This window comes from Drosophila elegans, unplaced genomic scaffold, assembly GCF_018152505.1.
Source record: "Drosophila elegans isolate 14027-0461.03 unplaced genomic scaffold, ASM1815250v1 contig_476, whole genome shotgun sequence".
In the NCBI taxonomy this organism is placed as follows: domain Eukaryota; kingdom Metazoa; phylum Arthropoda; class Insecta; order Diptera; family Drosophilidae; genus Drosophila; species Drosophila elegans.
The window spans coordinates 15,936,924-15,952,886 of record NW_024545863.1 but is presented as its reverse complement, the minus strand read 5'-3'; the positions used below and the strand labels follow the sequence as shown (position 1 = coordinate 15,952,886).

Sequence of the window (15,963 nt, the reverse complement as noted above, 5' to 3'; positions counted from 1 at the left end):
TAAGAAAGCGAAAGACAAAACAAAAGACTTTATTCCGATTTTCGATGTTTTTTTCCAACAGCTGTTTAGCATACCAAACTAAAAATTTCATTGCTGTAACGATTTTAAACTGTTTGAAATGGAATTTAAAATTCAAGATAAAATCGGGGTCCAAACGCGAAAAAAATCGATCCGAACCGGGAAACCCGTTTCGACTATCGCACATCACCACTGGTATCTTGGTATTTTCGCACCGTCGCGCTGTGGTCACTCTGTTCGCATAGCGTCATTGCTGTACTAAAACCTAAAATCCGCCGTGTTCGTATTCCGCCATTTTGAAAGCTGCGAGTGGAATTTGGACGCGTTGCTGGTAAATTATTTGTGTAAAAACTGTCCGAAAAGTGCACAAAATTAGTGAAAAGTGGTAGGCGACGGTGTGTGAGATCCACCGCCAAGTGTTTGGCCCCGAAAATTGTGTGTGGCCCCGGTTTTGGCACGTGAAATTTGTCCAATTGTGAACTCGCAAAAAAAGAGAAAAAACCGACGCCGCCGTCGCCGCCGCCACAAAGGAATAGGCGAATAAGCGAGAGAAAAGGCAAAAACGAGAGAAAAGAAAATCAAATTGTGCGCCGCTGATTGCGTTTCAGCAATTTAATAATATACTAAAATCCACGGCAGCGGCAAATTTTCACGGATTACAATTACTATTTCCATTTGCAACGAGTGTGCGCTTGTGTGTGTGAGTGTGCGATAAACGTGTACAAGAAAAATTTAAACGTGCAGAATTCTGATGAATTTTAAAGCGGAACTACTTTTAAATGTATAGGTGTGTTGCGTGTGTGTATTTGATTGTGTGGGTGCACGCACACTTGGCCAAGTATTGTTGCGGTTTAATGCAAAGTTGAGTGCGTGTGAGTGAGTGTGCGAGCGAGTGAGCAACGCCTGCCATATTCTATGCAAAACATAAATAAAATTGTGCAATAATTTCCCCACACACAGCCACAGATACACATTCTCTCTCTTAAATATGCGTTTGTGTTTTTTTTTTGCGCCCGCCTAGTGACAATACACACGCAAGGTTCACTGCGCAACGCCCCCCTTCTTGCAACCCCCTTTTCCGCACCAGCCCCTTTTGTCCCACGCCACTGCAACATGCTGTCTCATCGTTGTTGTTTTGCCGCCGCCACATTTAGTTTGTCAGAGAGGGGAGTAGGAGGGCAAGGGAGAAAGAGAAGGAGAAGCGAAAACCAACGAGTTTGAAAACCAACTAAAGCCTCATGTTGACACATTTCGACCGGGAGTTCGTTCTTTCGGGCGGATTAAAAGCCTTTAAAGGGTGAAAGTTCTGCTTATCGTTTGGAGTTTTTTCCGAGCAAAACGGAGATTTAAAGTATAATATGTTTTTTTGACCGCATATTGATTAGTCAGCTGCCGTTGAAATTGCATTGTGTTTGTGTGTGTTTATGCGGATTTAAATACACAAAATGCCATGTGAAAAAGTTTGATTAAGTTGCGAATGTCCATTCAAATTGAGGCTTGTTTCTAGTTTTAATACAATTTTTGCGCTTGTCGTGTTTTTGTCGTTGCTTCTTCTTCTCTATCTCTCTCTTTTTGTTCGCCCTTTCACTGTTCGACGTGCCTGTACCCATCACACATACACACACGTGTACACCCAGCGACACACACACAAACACACACACTGGCTCATGAGAGGCAGACAGACAAGCAACTCTGGGCTCCCGCTCCCCCCTCCATCCTTTCCCCACCCACTCGTATTTGCAACGGGAATGTTGTTGGTGTTGCTCTGCAGTGCTCAAAACTTCGGAGAGGATTACAAATGGTGTTTTTGTTTTTGCCCAAACGGAAATACAGACAAACTTCTGCAACATAAAGAGTTCAAATTATAGAGACTTTTATTTATTTTGTTTTTCTCTGAAACTTTTGCGCACTTTTGGGTTAAGAAAATAATTTAAGACTTACAGGAGATGTTGAAATTACATTTTTAAAGAACTAAATGCAGAATATCCCCCAAATCAGCGAAGTAATAAATACTGAGGGTGCCTTTTAAATAATTACATTTGACTCAAAGTGAAACCACATTTTATAAAGTTTTCAATTTAAAAGAAAATGTTTAATATTTCTAATATTGATTTATTAGTTTAATTTACTTGCATTAAACTATAATTCAATCGAAATGTTGTAATTTTAAGGCTTAACATAGATGAACAAAGCTCAATTATCAACAAAAAACAAGAATTTGTTAAAGCCTCTACTCATGCAATTTAAATGGTTGTTGAATAGAAACGAATTAAGATTATAAAAATAATCATTAATGAGTGTTATCCCTTTTCTGAAAAGTGACCATTTCCTAGAAATGTAAACAATCTAAGCTGTTGGCTAAACAAATTGGTTTGGCTGCCATTGGAAATTCAATTTCGAGATCCATGCAAGAATACTTTATACCCCCCACCCCTATATGGCAAACAACGGCTATAGAATAGATAGAAATATGGAAATATATTGCAAAGACCCCTTTTATGGTATCCACTTGAATATTTGCATTGCCATGGAATTCTATGTAGTCCATCGCCATCGATAACTGTACACATTGCTGAATTTGTTACTCGTTTTATTTTTTGGCGCAACAACATTTACTGTCACTGCCCTTTTTTGGGCAATAATAAATTTGATTGCGTTTCGGGTGCCCACTCCCACTCCCACTCTAACGGTTATTTATTGTCAATGCCAGGCACACCAACCCAACCCCTCCCCTCCCCTCCCCCGTTTCCGCACCCTTATCACTTTGATGCTCTCTATTTTTGCGATGTTTGTTGTTTTGTGTTTGTTGCCGACTGCGCGCGTGAAAAAATGCACACCTGCCCAAAGAATTTCACACTTTGGGGTGCGCGCGGGGAAACAAAGCGAAAGCAGCCACAGAAATAGCAGCAAAACGTTTAAATTTAAATATATGTCTGAGAAACTAAAATTCGAGCAAAAACACAATGGCAGCCATGTGTGCTTTTTTTTTTGTTTTACTATTTTCCTCTATCTCTATCGATCTGAAAAATAAATACAACGAGAAAGTAACTAAATTCAGCAAGCAGAAGTTTTTACACCCTTGCAGATATAGTTCAATAGTATAATAATTCAGAAAATGCTCACAATAAACCTATATTAACTTTTACAATCTTCTTGTTTTGGATTTATTAATACTATTTTTACATTGGCTTATTGTTTTGAAAAATAAGTAGTTTTTAGTAAAACAAGTACAAAATTTAAGTTCATCTGAGTTTACAGCTAAAGAACCCTTCCAGCATGAGAATTTACTCAAGAAATGTAGTTTTGCTAACTATAGATCATAGCAAGAAACATATCACCAAATAATTATACTCTGCTGAAAGCGTATGCCAAATAAAAACAGAAAACGTCCATACACACATTTTCAGATGGCTCAGCCAAAATCCGTCTAAAACAACAGATATAGCAATAATAATAGCAAGAGCAGCCACAACGCAACATCAGCAATTCGTAAGCGTGCGAGGGCAATATACATATATAAGTTGTATTTCATTTGATTTTTTCCCACTTCTGGTCACTCGCTATGCTGGCTTGCAGTTTTTCAATTTGCGTCATTCGCAGACCGCGCACCACCAATCAATATTATAAAAAAAAAAAACATGAGGGAAAAACGAGAAAAACGCGAGGGAAAACAATGAGAAAGCAACGCAGAATGACAAATACAGACAAATAAAAACATTGGCCAATGTCAGCCAAACAGTTTAAGTGGTTTCTTTTGCTAGTACAGTAAATATCGACGGTTAAATTATTGCTGAAGGTCCAACGTAATTCGCTTCATCTGCAGTTTTTATGGCAGTGCAAGTAAATATCACCGGCAATTATCGTTTCGGAATTTAACTTGACCAAGTGTCTGGATCTTTAGTTTTTAAACGTTTTATCGAAAGAATTCTAAAAAAGTATTTTATTTTTAGCTTGTATCTTATAATTAATTGTGTGTATACCGTTTGAGTTTTGTTTAACCATAAAATCCCAAACTATAATTTCTGAAAGCAATCAAAAAACCAAAAATTTTGATATATTAATTAAAGCAACACAAGAAAAATGTTTATTGCTGCTATTTTAGCAGTTGTATGGTTTCTGTTTAATACCAAAATTAGTTTCTGTTTTCAGTAATTTTGGGAATTTAGTTTTCTAAATTTTGCAGTAGTTATTGCCAATTACCTATTAATGTCAAATGCAAATATTGTTTGCAAATAATTTATGATGTAAGGCCACGAATCAAATTCTCCCAACTTTCGCCGGCATTTTTAAATGCCAATCACGAGAGCAACAATATTTGTGGCATTAATATCGACCTACCAGTGCCAGAGTCTCAATGGGCAGTAGTCTTTTTAATTTCTGTTAACCACGAGACTTTTGGCGTCATCTTGAAAGCCGGCTTTAATGCATATGCATGAAACGGAAAGCAGAAATGGAAACCAGAAGTGGGGGAAGCTGCGGGGGCGGGAGGAAATGCGCGGGAACGCAACGTCACGACAGCGACAGCAGTTAATTCAGGCAAAAAACAAGTTACGAGCACCGCACCGACTTAAAGTTGAAAAATCCCAGGCAGCCGCAATAACGACGCATGAGCAGTAGTTGCACTTTGAATTTTCTGTTGCAGTTGCCGATTTCCTACCCCTTGAATTTCCTCGATTTTCCCCCCCAGCATCTCTGGGCTTTAAAATTTGTTGCCCACAAATGCGCATGACTTATTTAAACGTGTTTTAAGCAGACCCACACACACAAACACACACATACGCACAAACATTAAGCCAACAAACAATTTAAGCGAACATGGCTTTTCCTGCCTGAAATTGTGGCAAAAAAAAAAAGAAAGAAAGACAGAAAGAAAGAAAGAGGGAACAAAATAAGGCAGCAAAGAAATGAAAATAAAATCGAGTGAAAAAGGCCAGCCATTGAGTTTGCCCGAGGCTCTTTAGCGCTGACTTTCCTCTTTTGCCGCCGCTCTGTTATCGTCTGCTGCCTCGTTTCATGTTGATAAACCGGTTTTTCGCTTTGGCTTGGTTTGGTGTGGTTTGGTTTGTTGCTGTGCCGCCTGCTGCTGCTGTCCCCTGTCCATAAAAAGATATGTACGCGGCCATCGTCATCGTTGCCGGAGTTACTGCTGTTTTGGTCCGTCAGTGCTGCTGGCTCAGCTACTGTTGTACAATCTCCAGTGAATATAATTGCCAGTTGATTTGGTCTTGCATTTCAGTACCTTATGTTAAAGATTTTATGTTTTTTGATCTAAAGGAGATTTTATTTCTCTTAATTCTATTCACATACCAAATTTCATATCGATCGGAAAAAGACTTAATGCTCAATTTAATTTATTTGCACATCCGGTTCGCAGAAAGTGTTCACTAACTAAGGAACAGGTATTTTAGAATCATTAGGACACTAAATATTGAAAAACCTTTGCTAATATATAGAAAACAGCGACTATTAAGATTTATAGTTTAAATAAGTTCATTAAGAAATTTAAAAAAAAAAAACCTGAGTTGTACAGAATTTAAAGAAAGATTTAATAAAGGATGTGTACATAGCTTTAACACATTTTCTATTGAACAGTTGTTAAATAAGCAGTTGGTTTCACTAATTTACCTTAAAATCCAAGGAGATAGAAATGCGTTAATTAAATTAAATAAATAGGAATAGCAATAAATAAGCCAGCTAAACTGGCTGTTCTGGCGCCAAATGTGGCCGGCTACTTTGTTAGACAGCCGGCGGCTTGTCGGCTTGTACGGAATAAGAATCGGAATGGGAATGAGAATGAGAATGGGAATCGGATTCGGATTCGGATTCGGACTCAGGTAGCAGCGCGTCACACTCAGAATGTATCTGTTAGATACGCGGCCACGACTTTCTGTACACTCCGGCGCTAGCTGTGATTTATAGTGCCTCGCTGGATGTGATTTTCTGCTCGCTGCATTATACATATGCTGTGATTTGATATTTGTTCCTATTCATTGCCCGCGGGCATCAACAGGTTTTCTCGGTCGATTCGGTGGATTCGCGAAAGCGAGTCGGGTGAAAAGTGACTCTCCCACAGGCGTGGGCGCTCGCACCCAGCGAATGCCACATCCTGTGGCAACTTCAGGCATTAAACCAAAAAGTAAAACACGAAAAAAAAGCAAGCTGAAGTGAAACTGGTTTTTGGCGCGCTTTAAAGACTCTCAACTGACATTTTCCATTTCGACTGTGCCGCGAAACTGTTTGTCTTTCCTTAGCAAAGTTGTGCAAGAATGCATGCGGGTTTGGTTAGGCGTAAAATTACAAATTAAATAATGATATCTTAGTTTTTGCTTAAAATGATATCATGTTTTCGGGAACCACGTCAGTTCTTATATAAAATACACAAATAATCCCCAAAACTTTAATCAGTAAAAAGCATGTTTCAATAAACAACATCAGTTTAGTTCAGATAAAGCCGGTTTATATTATAATGGTAATATCAGAAGTGTACGTTCTAGAACTCTTCCATATTATTATCACAAAACGGACTGGAGAGAAAGCTCGTGCCTCCAATAAAGTGGATGGATTAACATATTGAAGTGAATTTCCAATAAGTGCAATGAATCATCCAATTTGAGCCGGTTATCCATGCAGACAGCCTCTTCAAAATATTTCCGAGTAAACAAATGCGAATCAAAAATCCACAGCCACAGAGCCACAAATTCTGGGCATAGAGAAATTGCTTGAAAATTAACAAAGCGTTGCGCCCACTTGACTTTGGCTATTCACTTGATAAATATACTCTATATATGTGAAAACGGCATGTGGAGTAGAGAGAGGGGTCTGAAGTGGGGCGGCGGTGATGTGATTGTGCTGGGATATTTTTTTTCCATTGCCCGATGTCATAATTGCGTTGCTTATTTTTGTATTTTTGTATTTCTGTATTTTGGCTTGCGATTTTGCGAGCGTTCGCTCGAGCGTTATTCCCCCCGCAGTATCTGTGCAAGTTTTTTCCTTCTTTCTTTTTTTTTTTTTGCTATTATTATTGTAGTCTCGTCGTTGCCGCATTTAAACGTATTTCATACTTTTGCACAATACGTGACACATGGCTGATGGGAAGTGACTGATGGAGGAGGGAGCGGGGGGAACTCGGGCCGGGGCAGATAGATGTGTGTCTAAACATAGCCTACAGCCATAGAGGCAGTCATTGACGGCTTATCACCGCAGATACACGCATATAGTATATACTTACCATTATGTCTATATATACATATATATATATATTTATGTATATATGTCTGCACTGTCAAAGTGTTTGTTATTGTTCCGATTTGCGGCTCTTATCAGCGCTGCGAAGTGAATCTCCTCCGCTGCTCATATATAACAAAATGTTAGCCGAGCGCCCCAGTCAGCAATTCATGCGATATATATTTTTTGTATTTGAGTTTGGATTATAACTGTCGTTTTAAGTATTTTCATGTGATCGCCAATAATTATCGTTTTATTGATAGCCACTCAGCTGCTTTGCCCTACTATAAATCCGATTGTCATTCAAATTGGTAGCGACGATAAGGAAAAACATGTTGGGGAAATATGCCTAATGCTTCGGCTTATCTGAAAAGGTTGTCATTAGTGCTTTAACTGCGATTGTGATTGGTGTGAGTCAAAACCGAAATATTTCTAAATGTGGAGATAGGTGCCTATCCAAATAAAAGTAGTTTATTCAACTACGTTTATTGAGAGTAACAAGTGTACCTTTTTTAAATTTAACACCGAAATGAAGTCATTTGCCGACGAACTTAGTAAAGGAATGTACTCTTTCGCACATGCTAACTTCGATAAAAGCTCAAAATTCACGTACATTCAACCATCATACAGAAGTTAACACTTGGCTCGAGACCATCATACATGTCGGTCACATTGCCATCACGCCGAGCTGGAATCCCATCACCACCATCCGTCGCCTCCACGCCGTCTCACGTCAGATAACCAAGAAGTGTCGGAGTGATAAGATACGGCTGGCTACTACACGTAATCCGTATCAACTTGGTGACCAACCAGATGTGTGGGTACAGTACCTTGCTCTTCTGGGTTCCCGTGCAGAGCTCCATTCTTCTGCCTAATCAACCGTCCGATAAGTTGAGCGCAAGGGGAAATCTGGGGGGCCTTCGGACTTGGTGACGAGGTGTATTTCAGCCAGCTGGCCAACAAGAAACGCCCTTTCATGCTATCACACAATCGAAGAAGTCGGGGGAAAAGGGCACACACCAGACAGGCCATTCCGCTCCAGTCGATTTCGATGGTCGCATGTGAACAGCGTTGAATTTCTATGTTTCTGCAATGATGACACCTCCCCCAAAATCCCACTCCCAATCCCAATCCCCACCCCTTTACGCTTAAACCACTCAATAAGGCGGGTAAGGGAACAAGAAGGCAGCATAACGTAGCTTTATCGCTGATGTTGGCGAAATCCGAACGAAACTTGTCATCAGTCGCATTTTGCTGACATGGGCTGTTATATTTTTTTTTTTTGTTTTTTTTGCTTTTTGTTTCTACATCGCATTTCATGTTTTCCATTTAATTTATGTGTTATTTGTTATTGTTGCTTTCATTGCAGGATTCTCGATTTCAATATGAAGCGCCAAAAATGATTGCAGCGTTTGCATCGTAGTCTTGAAAAGGTTTTTTTCATTGATTTAATTAGAGCCACTGAAAGCGGTTGGCCAGTTAGCCAGCCCGAAAAAGGAGCAAACCAGGGATAAAGGAATTCCTCACCAGCCTGCGCCCAGCGCCCCCTTACACGGTAACCACTGAAAGAGAATCAAAAGGAACCACAGCCGGAAAAGGCAAGAAGTTTTATTGCGACGACGACGACGACGAGCAGAGGACAGCAGCAGCACACAGATACACAGAAACAGCGAAATGGACAAAAATCTGATGATGCCGAAGCGTTCGCGCATCGATGTCAAGGGCAGCTTTGCCAACGGGCCGCTGCAAGCACGCCCACTGGTGGCCCTGCTCGATGGACGCGACTGCTCCATCGAGATGCCCATCCTGAAGGATGTGGCCACGGTGGCCTTCTGCGATGCACAGAGCACCTCCGAAATACACGAGAAGGTGAGTGCTGCTGCTATTATCCCTTGCTTGATTATCACTCACATTTTTGTTTTCTTTTACCCAAAAAAAAAAAAAAAAAAAAGGTCCTCAACGAGGCAGTTGGAGCTCTCATGTGGCACACCATCATCTTGACAAAGGAGGATCTTGAGAAGTTCAAAGCTTTACGCATTATCGTGCGCATCGGCAGCGGCACAGACAACATTGACGTGAAGGCGGCGGGCGAACTGGGCATCGCCGTGTGCAACGTTCCCGGCTACGGAGTCGAGGAGGTCGCGGACACGACGATGTGCCTGATCCTCAACCTCTACCGGCGGACGTACTGGCTGGCGAATATGGTGCGCGAGGGCAAAAAGTTCACCGGACCCGAGCAAGTGCGGGAGGCAGCACATGTAAGTTGGTCGAAATAAGTACATTTGGAAGGTGGAACAGTTGTGGGCTGATTGCATAAATAATAAATATAATTTTACTGACATTTCTTAGTTACCAATAAAGCACTTGGCAATTATTTGATATTATGTTTGCTGCTTACATTTTTAGTCAATGTAAACTTATATTTCAATTCAAATTTTAAAGAAAATAAGATTGTGAATTTGATCGATATAACAATGTCACTATGACATATAAAATTAGTTTGATAGAAGTCTTAAATTTCTGTAATTAATCTAATAAATCTGATTATATATCATTCTGCTATATAATTCCGATATTCATTCATTATTATTTTAATTCTTGACAGAATGTAATATTTTCCGTCAAAATTAAAATTTAATAGACCTAATTATATGTCAACAATATTGGTTTTAAATGTCGCCTTATAACCGAATTCAAATTAGATCATTCAATTCAAAATGCAAATTGTGTTCAAAAATAGTATTTGCATATAGGCAAGCTCTCCATTTAGTAAACACACAAAGAGTATGGGTCGCAGAAAATGTGCATATAAGCAGAATTAGCATTTAATCGATATATACTATACACTTTGGATGCATCTAACTGGAACACCATCTGTTCATATTCGCTCCACAGGGCTGTGCACGCATCCGCGGCGACACCTTGGGTCTGGTGGGACTCGGACGCATCGGCAGCGCCGTGGCACTGCGGGCAAAGGCGTTCGGCTTCAACGTCATCTTCTACGATCCCTACCTGCCCGACGGCATCGACAAGTCGCTGGGCCTCACACGCGTCTACACGCTGCAGGACCTGCTTTTCCAGTCCGACTGCGTCTCACTGCATTGCACGCTCAATGAGCACAACCATCATTTAATCAATGAATTCACAATTAAACAGGTGAGTACGAGAATAATGTTTATGCAAAACACAGAATCTTCTGGAGATTAAAAAAAAAAAACTGTTGCCTGATTAACAGCTATCAGAAAAAGTAATAAACGATACAGCTGTGCAAAGTCAATTTGCTTTTGTTGATTATTTGTTGATTATTTTATAAACCCATTAACCATTTTAACTTGATTATGTCGAAAAAATATAAATAAAATAGATTTTTGCTTTCCTTTTATGATTTCAATCAGATTAGTTAGAGTAACTTTGTTATAAAATATACATTTTTATATGCATTTTGATTGGCTTAGAACGTAAGCATTCAGAAAGTTTGATTTTAAATCTCTGGATATTTCTGTGACCCAATTGACAAACATTTCCGTTGACTAATCGACTAATCGAATCGTATTGCTGCAGATGCGACCTGGTGCATTTCTGGTGAACACCGCCCGCGGCGGTCTGGTCGATGACGAGACTTTGGCGTTGGCGCTGAAGCAGGGAAGGATAAGAGCTGCCGCCCTGGACGTGCACGAAAACGAACCTTACAATGTATTTCAAGTAAGAGATTGTTGTAAAACGAGACATTTTACGCAATCTGAGTTGGCGCCGCACCGATGTGGAATGTGATCACGACTAACCGCTTGTCCTTTGGCTTTCAGGGCGCACTGAAGGATGCCCCCAATCTGATTTGCACACCGCACGCCGCCTTCTTCAGCGACGCGTCCGCCACGGAGCTGCGCGAAATGGCAGCCACCGAGATCCGGCGGGCGATCGTCGGCAATATTCCAGACGTGCTGAGGAACTGCGTCAACAAGGAGTACTTCATGCGCACGCCGCCTGCCGCTACCGCTGGGGGCGTGGCGGCGGCTGTTTATCCCGAAGGTAAACTACAAATGATATCAAATCAAGAAAAGTAGAGAGACAGAGACAGGCGAGCGAGGGAGCGTTATTACAAGTAAAACAAAACAAAAAAAAAAAAAAAAAAACGAAACAAACAGAAAAAAAAAAAAAAACAAACAAAAACATAAGAAATCAACCAACAAAATCCAAGCAAAAATACAATACCAGAAATCGTTTAAACACCCATACTTTACACACACTCACAACACAACACAACATACCATACCACACCCACACAAGCACACGCACAAGCACACAGATGTAGCAAGCATCCAAACATACTTCTATTCTTTCTCTGACTCATTCGAAAGTATATATATATATAGACGACGGGAGTGGAGCGCGCCAGAGAGAGTATATAACATTTGAAGCAAGATTCAAGAACACACGCTATAAGAGTTGATATATAAGTTACACAGTTTAAGCTATATAAATATATAGATCTATATATATATATATATATTCAAATATATATATGTAGTGGCTAAGCGCTGCACCAAGATCAGAATGTTTGGCGTCGATAAAAGGAGGATTAGAACGCAGCCGATGTTGGCCAAAAGTTACGTTTATTCAATATGTATCTGTGTATGTATATGCATTGTTTTGGCCATACCTACATACAAAAAAAAAAAAAAAAACGCTTTTGAAAACCTCTAAAGTATGTTTAGAGAGCTTTCACCGACTTTCCATACTCCTTCGCTTTGATAAATCCATTGCCTGAAGTTCGATTTAGATAAGAACGTCTTTGGTTCTTAAATTCAAAATTCAGCGTTTAAATGTGGCCAACTGTCCTCACTTTAGTCTACAACAATTACGTGCATATATAGTGACATAATATACATAGAAATGAATAAGTTTCAAGTTAATTTACACATGAAAACAAGGTGAAAGTAAACAATATGATGGATTATTGTTGTTGATGTTTCGCGACCTCCCTTCATCCCTCCCAAAACCCCTCACACGAGTCCGGCTTTAACTTTAACAGAAACTAGAAACAATCAGCGGAGAGTTTGTAAAGTAATTATGTTCAGTGTATTTAGCCATGTATTCAATGTATTTACAAATTAATATTATTACGGAAACAAAACCAAGCAAATGATTCCAATACGAGTAACTCCCCCACGTCAACACATTTTGTAAGCTTAAGAATAAAACATTGGTTACCTTATTTTGCGCCATTCATTGCTGACTTTCAATTGTTAAATGGTTCGAATTAGATTAAAGAACAAGCAACATCCCAGAGGACATAGTGTTTTAACTGAAATTCATTTTCTGTTGCTCAAGCTCTGCTCTATACTACAAAATGATCTCATCATTCAAGTTTATTTTCGCCTTACGTACATTCTTGTATTTCAATTGGCTACAACAAACAAACAGCAAGGAAGTAAATAACTAAACAACTATATATATTAAATAGATGACCACTCGGCGCGTTAGATTCAACCACATCTATAAATAGAAAGAAGAAAACTACAATTAAATTAATGCATAGTCTATGTACATTTAAAATATAACAGAAATTATATTAAAGCAACCCAGCAAACAACAACAGCAACAAAATGCTAAAAAGAAACAAAACATAAAAAAAGATAATACATGTAATATTAAAACCTAGATTTACCTTAACGATAAAGGCAGCTGAACGACGATGATAACAAGGATATGATCGTCGATCGTCAGCGAACGGCACATTAAACATTGTTAGCGTGTAAATTGTAATTTTATTTAACGAGAATATATATTTACATGTAAACGGAAGAGCGCAACAATTGTAAGACTATCATTTTGTACAATTTTGCAATTTAAGTTTAAAAACGAAAAAAGCTTCAAGCAGTCGCCACCAATGTTTGGATGGATTCTTCCTTCTTCCCTCCTTTTTATTTATCTAACTATCTAATCTAAACACTATTCGAAAAAGCTCAAGAACAGGCGAAATAACAGAATTCAATTCGATTCCTCTTAATCCACAATCCAAATTCCCCTTTTCCCAGACTTTTCCTCGTTTTTTTTTTTTGTTTTTTATTTTGTAACTTTTATTGGTTTGTAAGAACAAACATTTTTTGTAATATTTCAAACATTTACAAGCACAAAGCATACACGCATACACACACACACACAACATAGACACAGATACAGATACAGAGCAGTATACTCACACATCAAACACACACCCACGCACACACGCGATCCTATATAGCAAGCTGCAACAACAAATGAGCAAAGTAAAACATAAATAAGCATAAGCGTAAAAGTAAAAGTAAACGTAAACGTAAAAGTAATGAGTAATGAGACAAAAGAATAAAATACTGTTATTTTGTAATGTATAAAAGGATATTTTTAATAACTGTGAAAGCTAAATAAAATTAAAAGCGTAACAATTGACGATATGAAGCAACAAAAACGAAACAAAACAAAACAAAACAGAAAGTTAAGTCGGAGAAGTTGATTTGAAAACCAAGAAAACCTTTCCAGAAAAAAAAAAACAAAAACAAAAGATAAAAACAAATAAAACAAAATCTTTAATGAACCCATTAATGTTTTTAACTTGCCAAATTGGAAACTGTTAAATTGTTGTCCTCCTTTTCAATGTGTGGCAGTGTTTGCAAGACTGTTTGAAATGTTATTTCCCCTGCCAAATTGTATTTGCTTGTCCTGGGATGATGGCATCATGTTGAGAGCAAGCAGCTGAGCAGAAGCAGAAGCAGAGCACATTAAGATTAAAGTAACGCCACGCCCCGGCGAAAGTCAGTAATGAATGGAAACGCTGTGTCCGCTAGCCCTAGTCAATTTGTATCTAGTCCTAAGGAGCGGAAGGTCCACCAGAGATTCGCCGGTTCCTCCTCGTAATTCATTGCATCATTCAAAAAAGAAAAATCAAATCCAAAAAACAAACCAAGACTACTTCTCTCATAAATATAGTCCCAGAATCAGAATACACAGACTCGGCAACGTTTTTACTACCCGCACTCAGAAATCCCAGAACTCAGAACCTCAGAACCCGATAAAACATAATACCAACCAACCAACCAACCAAACAGCAACATTTCATAATCTTTACCTAACTTTCAACTACCAAAATACCAAATACCAATCAATACCAACCAAATCGAAATACAATCCAGGATTAAATGGCGGCTATTATACAGGCGCACTGCATCACCGGGCACACAGCACCACGCCGCACGATGGTCCACACAGTACAACCAACCTGGGCAGCACCGTAGGAGGCGGTCCGACGACAGTCGCTCAAGCTGCCGCTGCAGCTGTGGCCGCTGCGGCAGCCGCCGCCGCCCTCCTGCCGTCGCCGGTACCGCCGCACTTGTCGCCCCAGGTCGGCGGATTGCCACTTGGAATTGTGAGTAGCCAATCGGTAGGTAGCCCATTCCAAAAAAAAAAAAAAAAAAAAAAAAAACTCTTGTTGTCTTGTGTTTGTGTGTGTTGTTTGCCAAAGTTTGCCCAAGTTTGCCAATGTTTGCCATTTAGCCAATGTTTGCCAAGATTGATTCATCAGAGACAAGACACTCCTCTGTTGTGGTAATCGTGTGCGTGGTTCTCCCAGCTCTAGTCCGTGTTTGTTGCTAGTTGCTAGTTTGCTAGTTAGTCTAGTCGTAGTTGAGTGTTGGCTAGGCTAGGGCTATTTGCTCATCGAGCTCGCTGGAGACGATGCGTTTGCTAATCCTTGAACCTCTTGCTTTTAGCCCCTGAGTGCGCCCGACCCTAATAATCATCTGTCATCGAGCATAAAAACGGAGGTGAAGGCCGAGTCAACGGAGGCGCCGTAGGCATCTGCTGTCCAAGTGGCTGAAGCCGGAGGGCTGGAGCTGGAGCTGGAGTTGATGACAACGGGCAGTGGCGCAATGGAGTCCAGCACACACACAACTGGCCAAAAGAAGAAGGCGGCAGAGGAGGAGGAGGAACGAGCAGTCCCCTGAAGATTTTAAGTAAAGGAAAACCAACAACCAAGGAGGAGCAACAGGCGGAATCCAGTCCCTAAGGATTAAAATAAAAGAATTGAAAAGAAAAGAAGAACAACCCAACCCAATCCAACCCCCGAGGAGTAGTAGTCATCTATGTGGAGTCCCCTAATCGTGCCGTTTTGTTCTTTTGTTCCGATTGCAAAACAGATTCATTGCGCGTCTGTGCCAGCGCTTGATTTGAATATTTCCAAGTTTCTATGTTTTAATTTAAAATACAATACATATTTGCATTACCAATCCCCCAAAACAAACAACAAAACAAAACAAAACAAAAAACACAACACATAATAAAGAACGCAGGAAAACGAGGAGCAGCAATTCGATCGATGAGGAGTATGATTGAGATGATCCCCACACACACAACACGCCTCAAAATTTACTACATATTTAGACTTTAATTTGTAACTATTTAGAATTTTACAGTTACAATTTAAGATTTTTATTTGTATTGCAGCAAATTGTAAGTGAAAATATGTTACTACATATAAGCGCAAAAACAAACGCAAATGTTGGAAAATTTTAATTACGAGAAACGAACACAATTATGGCATACAAAATAAAAAAAAATAAAATAAAAACAAAAAACAAAACAAAAGCAACACACAAGAGAGACGTTTAGTGCTAAGATACGTTTAAAGTACATAATAAAAGAAAAACAAAACAGAACAGAAAAGCGAGAAACACCTGTATTTGAATTGAA

At 39.5% G+C, this 15,963-nt stretch overlaps 1 protein-coding gene across 9 annotated transcripts; it reads left to right on the top strand.

Annotated features, from left to right (window-relative positions):
• The first annotated feature begins 239 nt into the window (after nt 1–239).
• LOC108150596 (C-terminal-binding protein) lies at nt 240–15,944 on the top strand. Of its 9 annotated transcripts, none has more exons than XM_041709415.1 (8): nt 240–349; nt 8,612–9,111; nt 9,195–9,500; nt 10,138–10,398; nt 10,804–10,944; nt 11,046–11,268; nt 14,409–14,656; nt 14,985–15,944. In XM_041709415.1, the coding sequence occupies exons 2-8, from the start codon at nt 8,917–8,919 to the stop codon at nt 15,066–15,068; spliced, it is 1,458 nt and encodes a 485-aa protein (XP_041565349.1). In that variant the 5' UTR covers nt 240–349; nt 8,612–8,916; the 3' UTR covers nt 15,069–15,944. The 9 variants fall into 9 exon arrangements, with proteins under 9 accessions (XP_041565349.1, XP_041565351.1, XP_041565353.1 ...); XM_041709417.1 differs by lacking the exon at nt 240–349 and adding an exon at nt 469–718 and having other exon boundaries at nt 14,409–14,641; XM_041709419.1 differs by lacking the exon at nt 240–349 and adding an exon at nt 470–718 and having other exon boundaries at nt 14,433–14,656.
• The last annotated feature ends 19 nt before the right edge of the window (nt 15,945–15,963 follow it).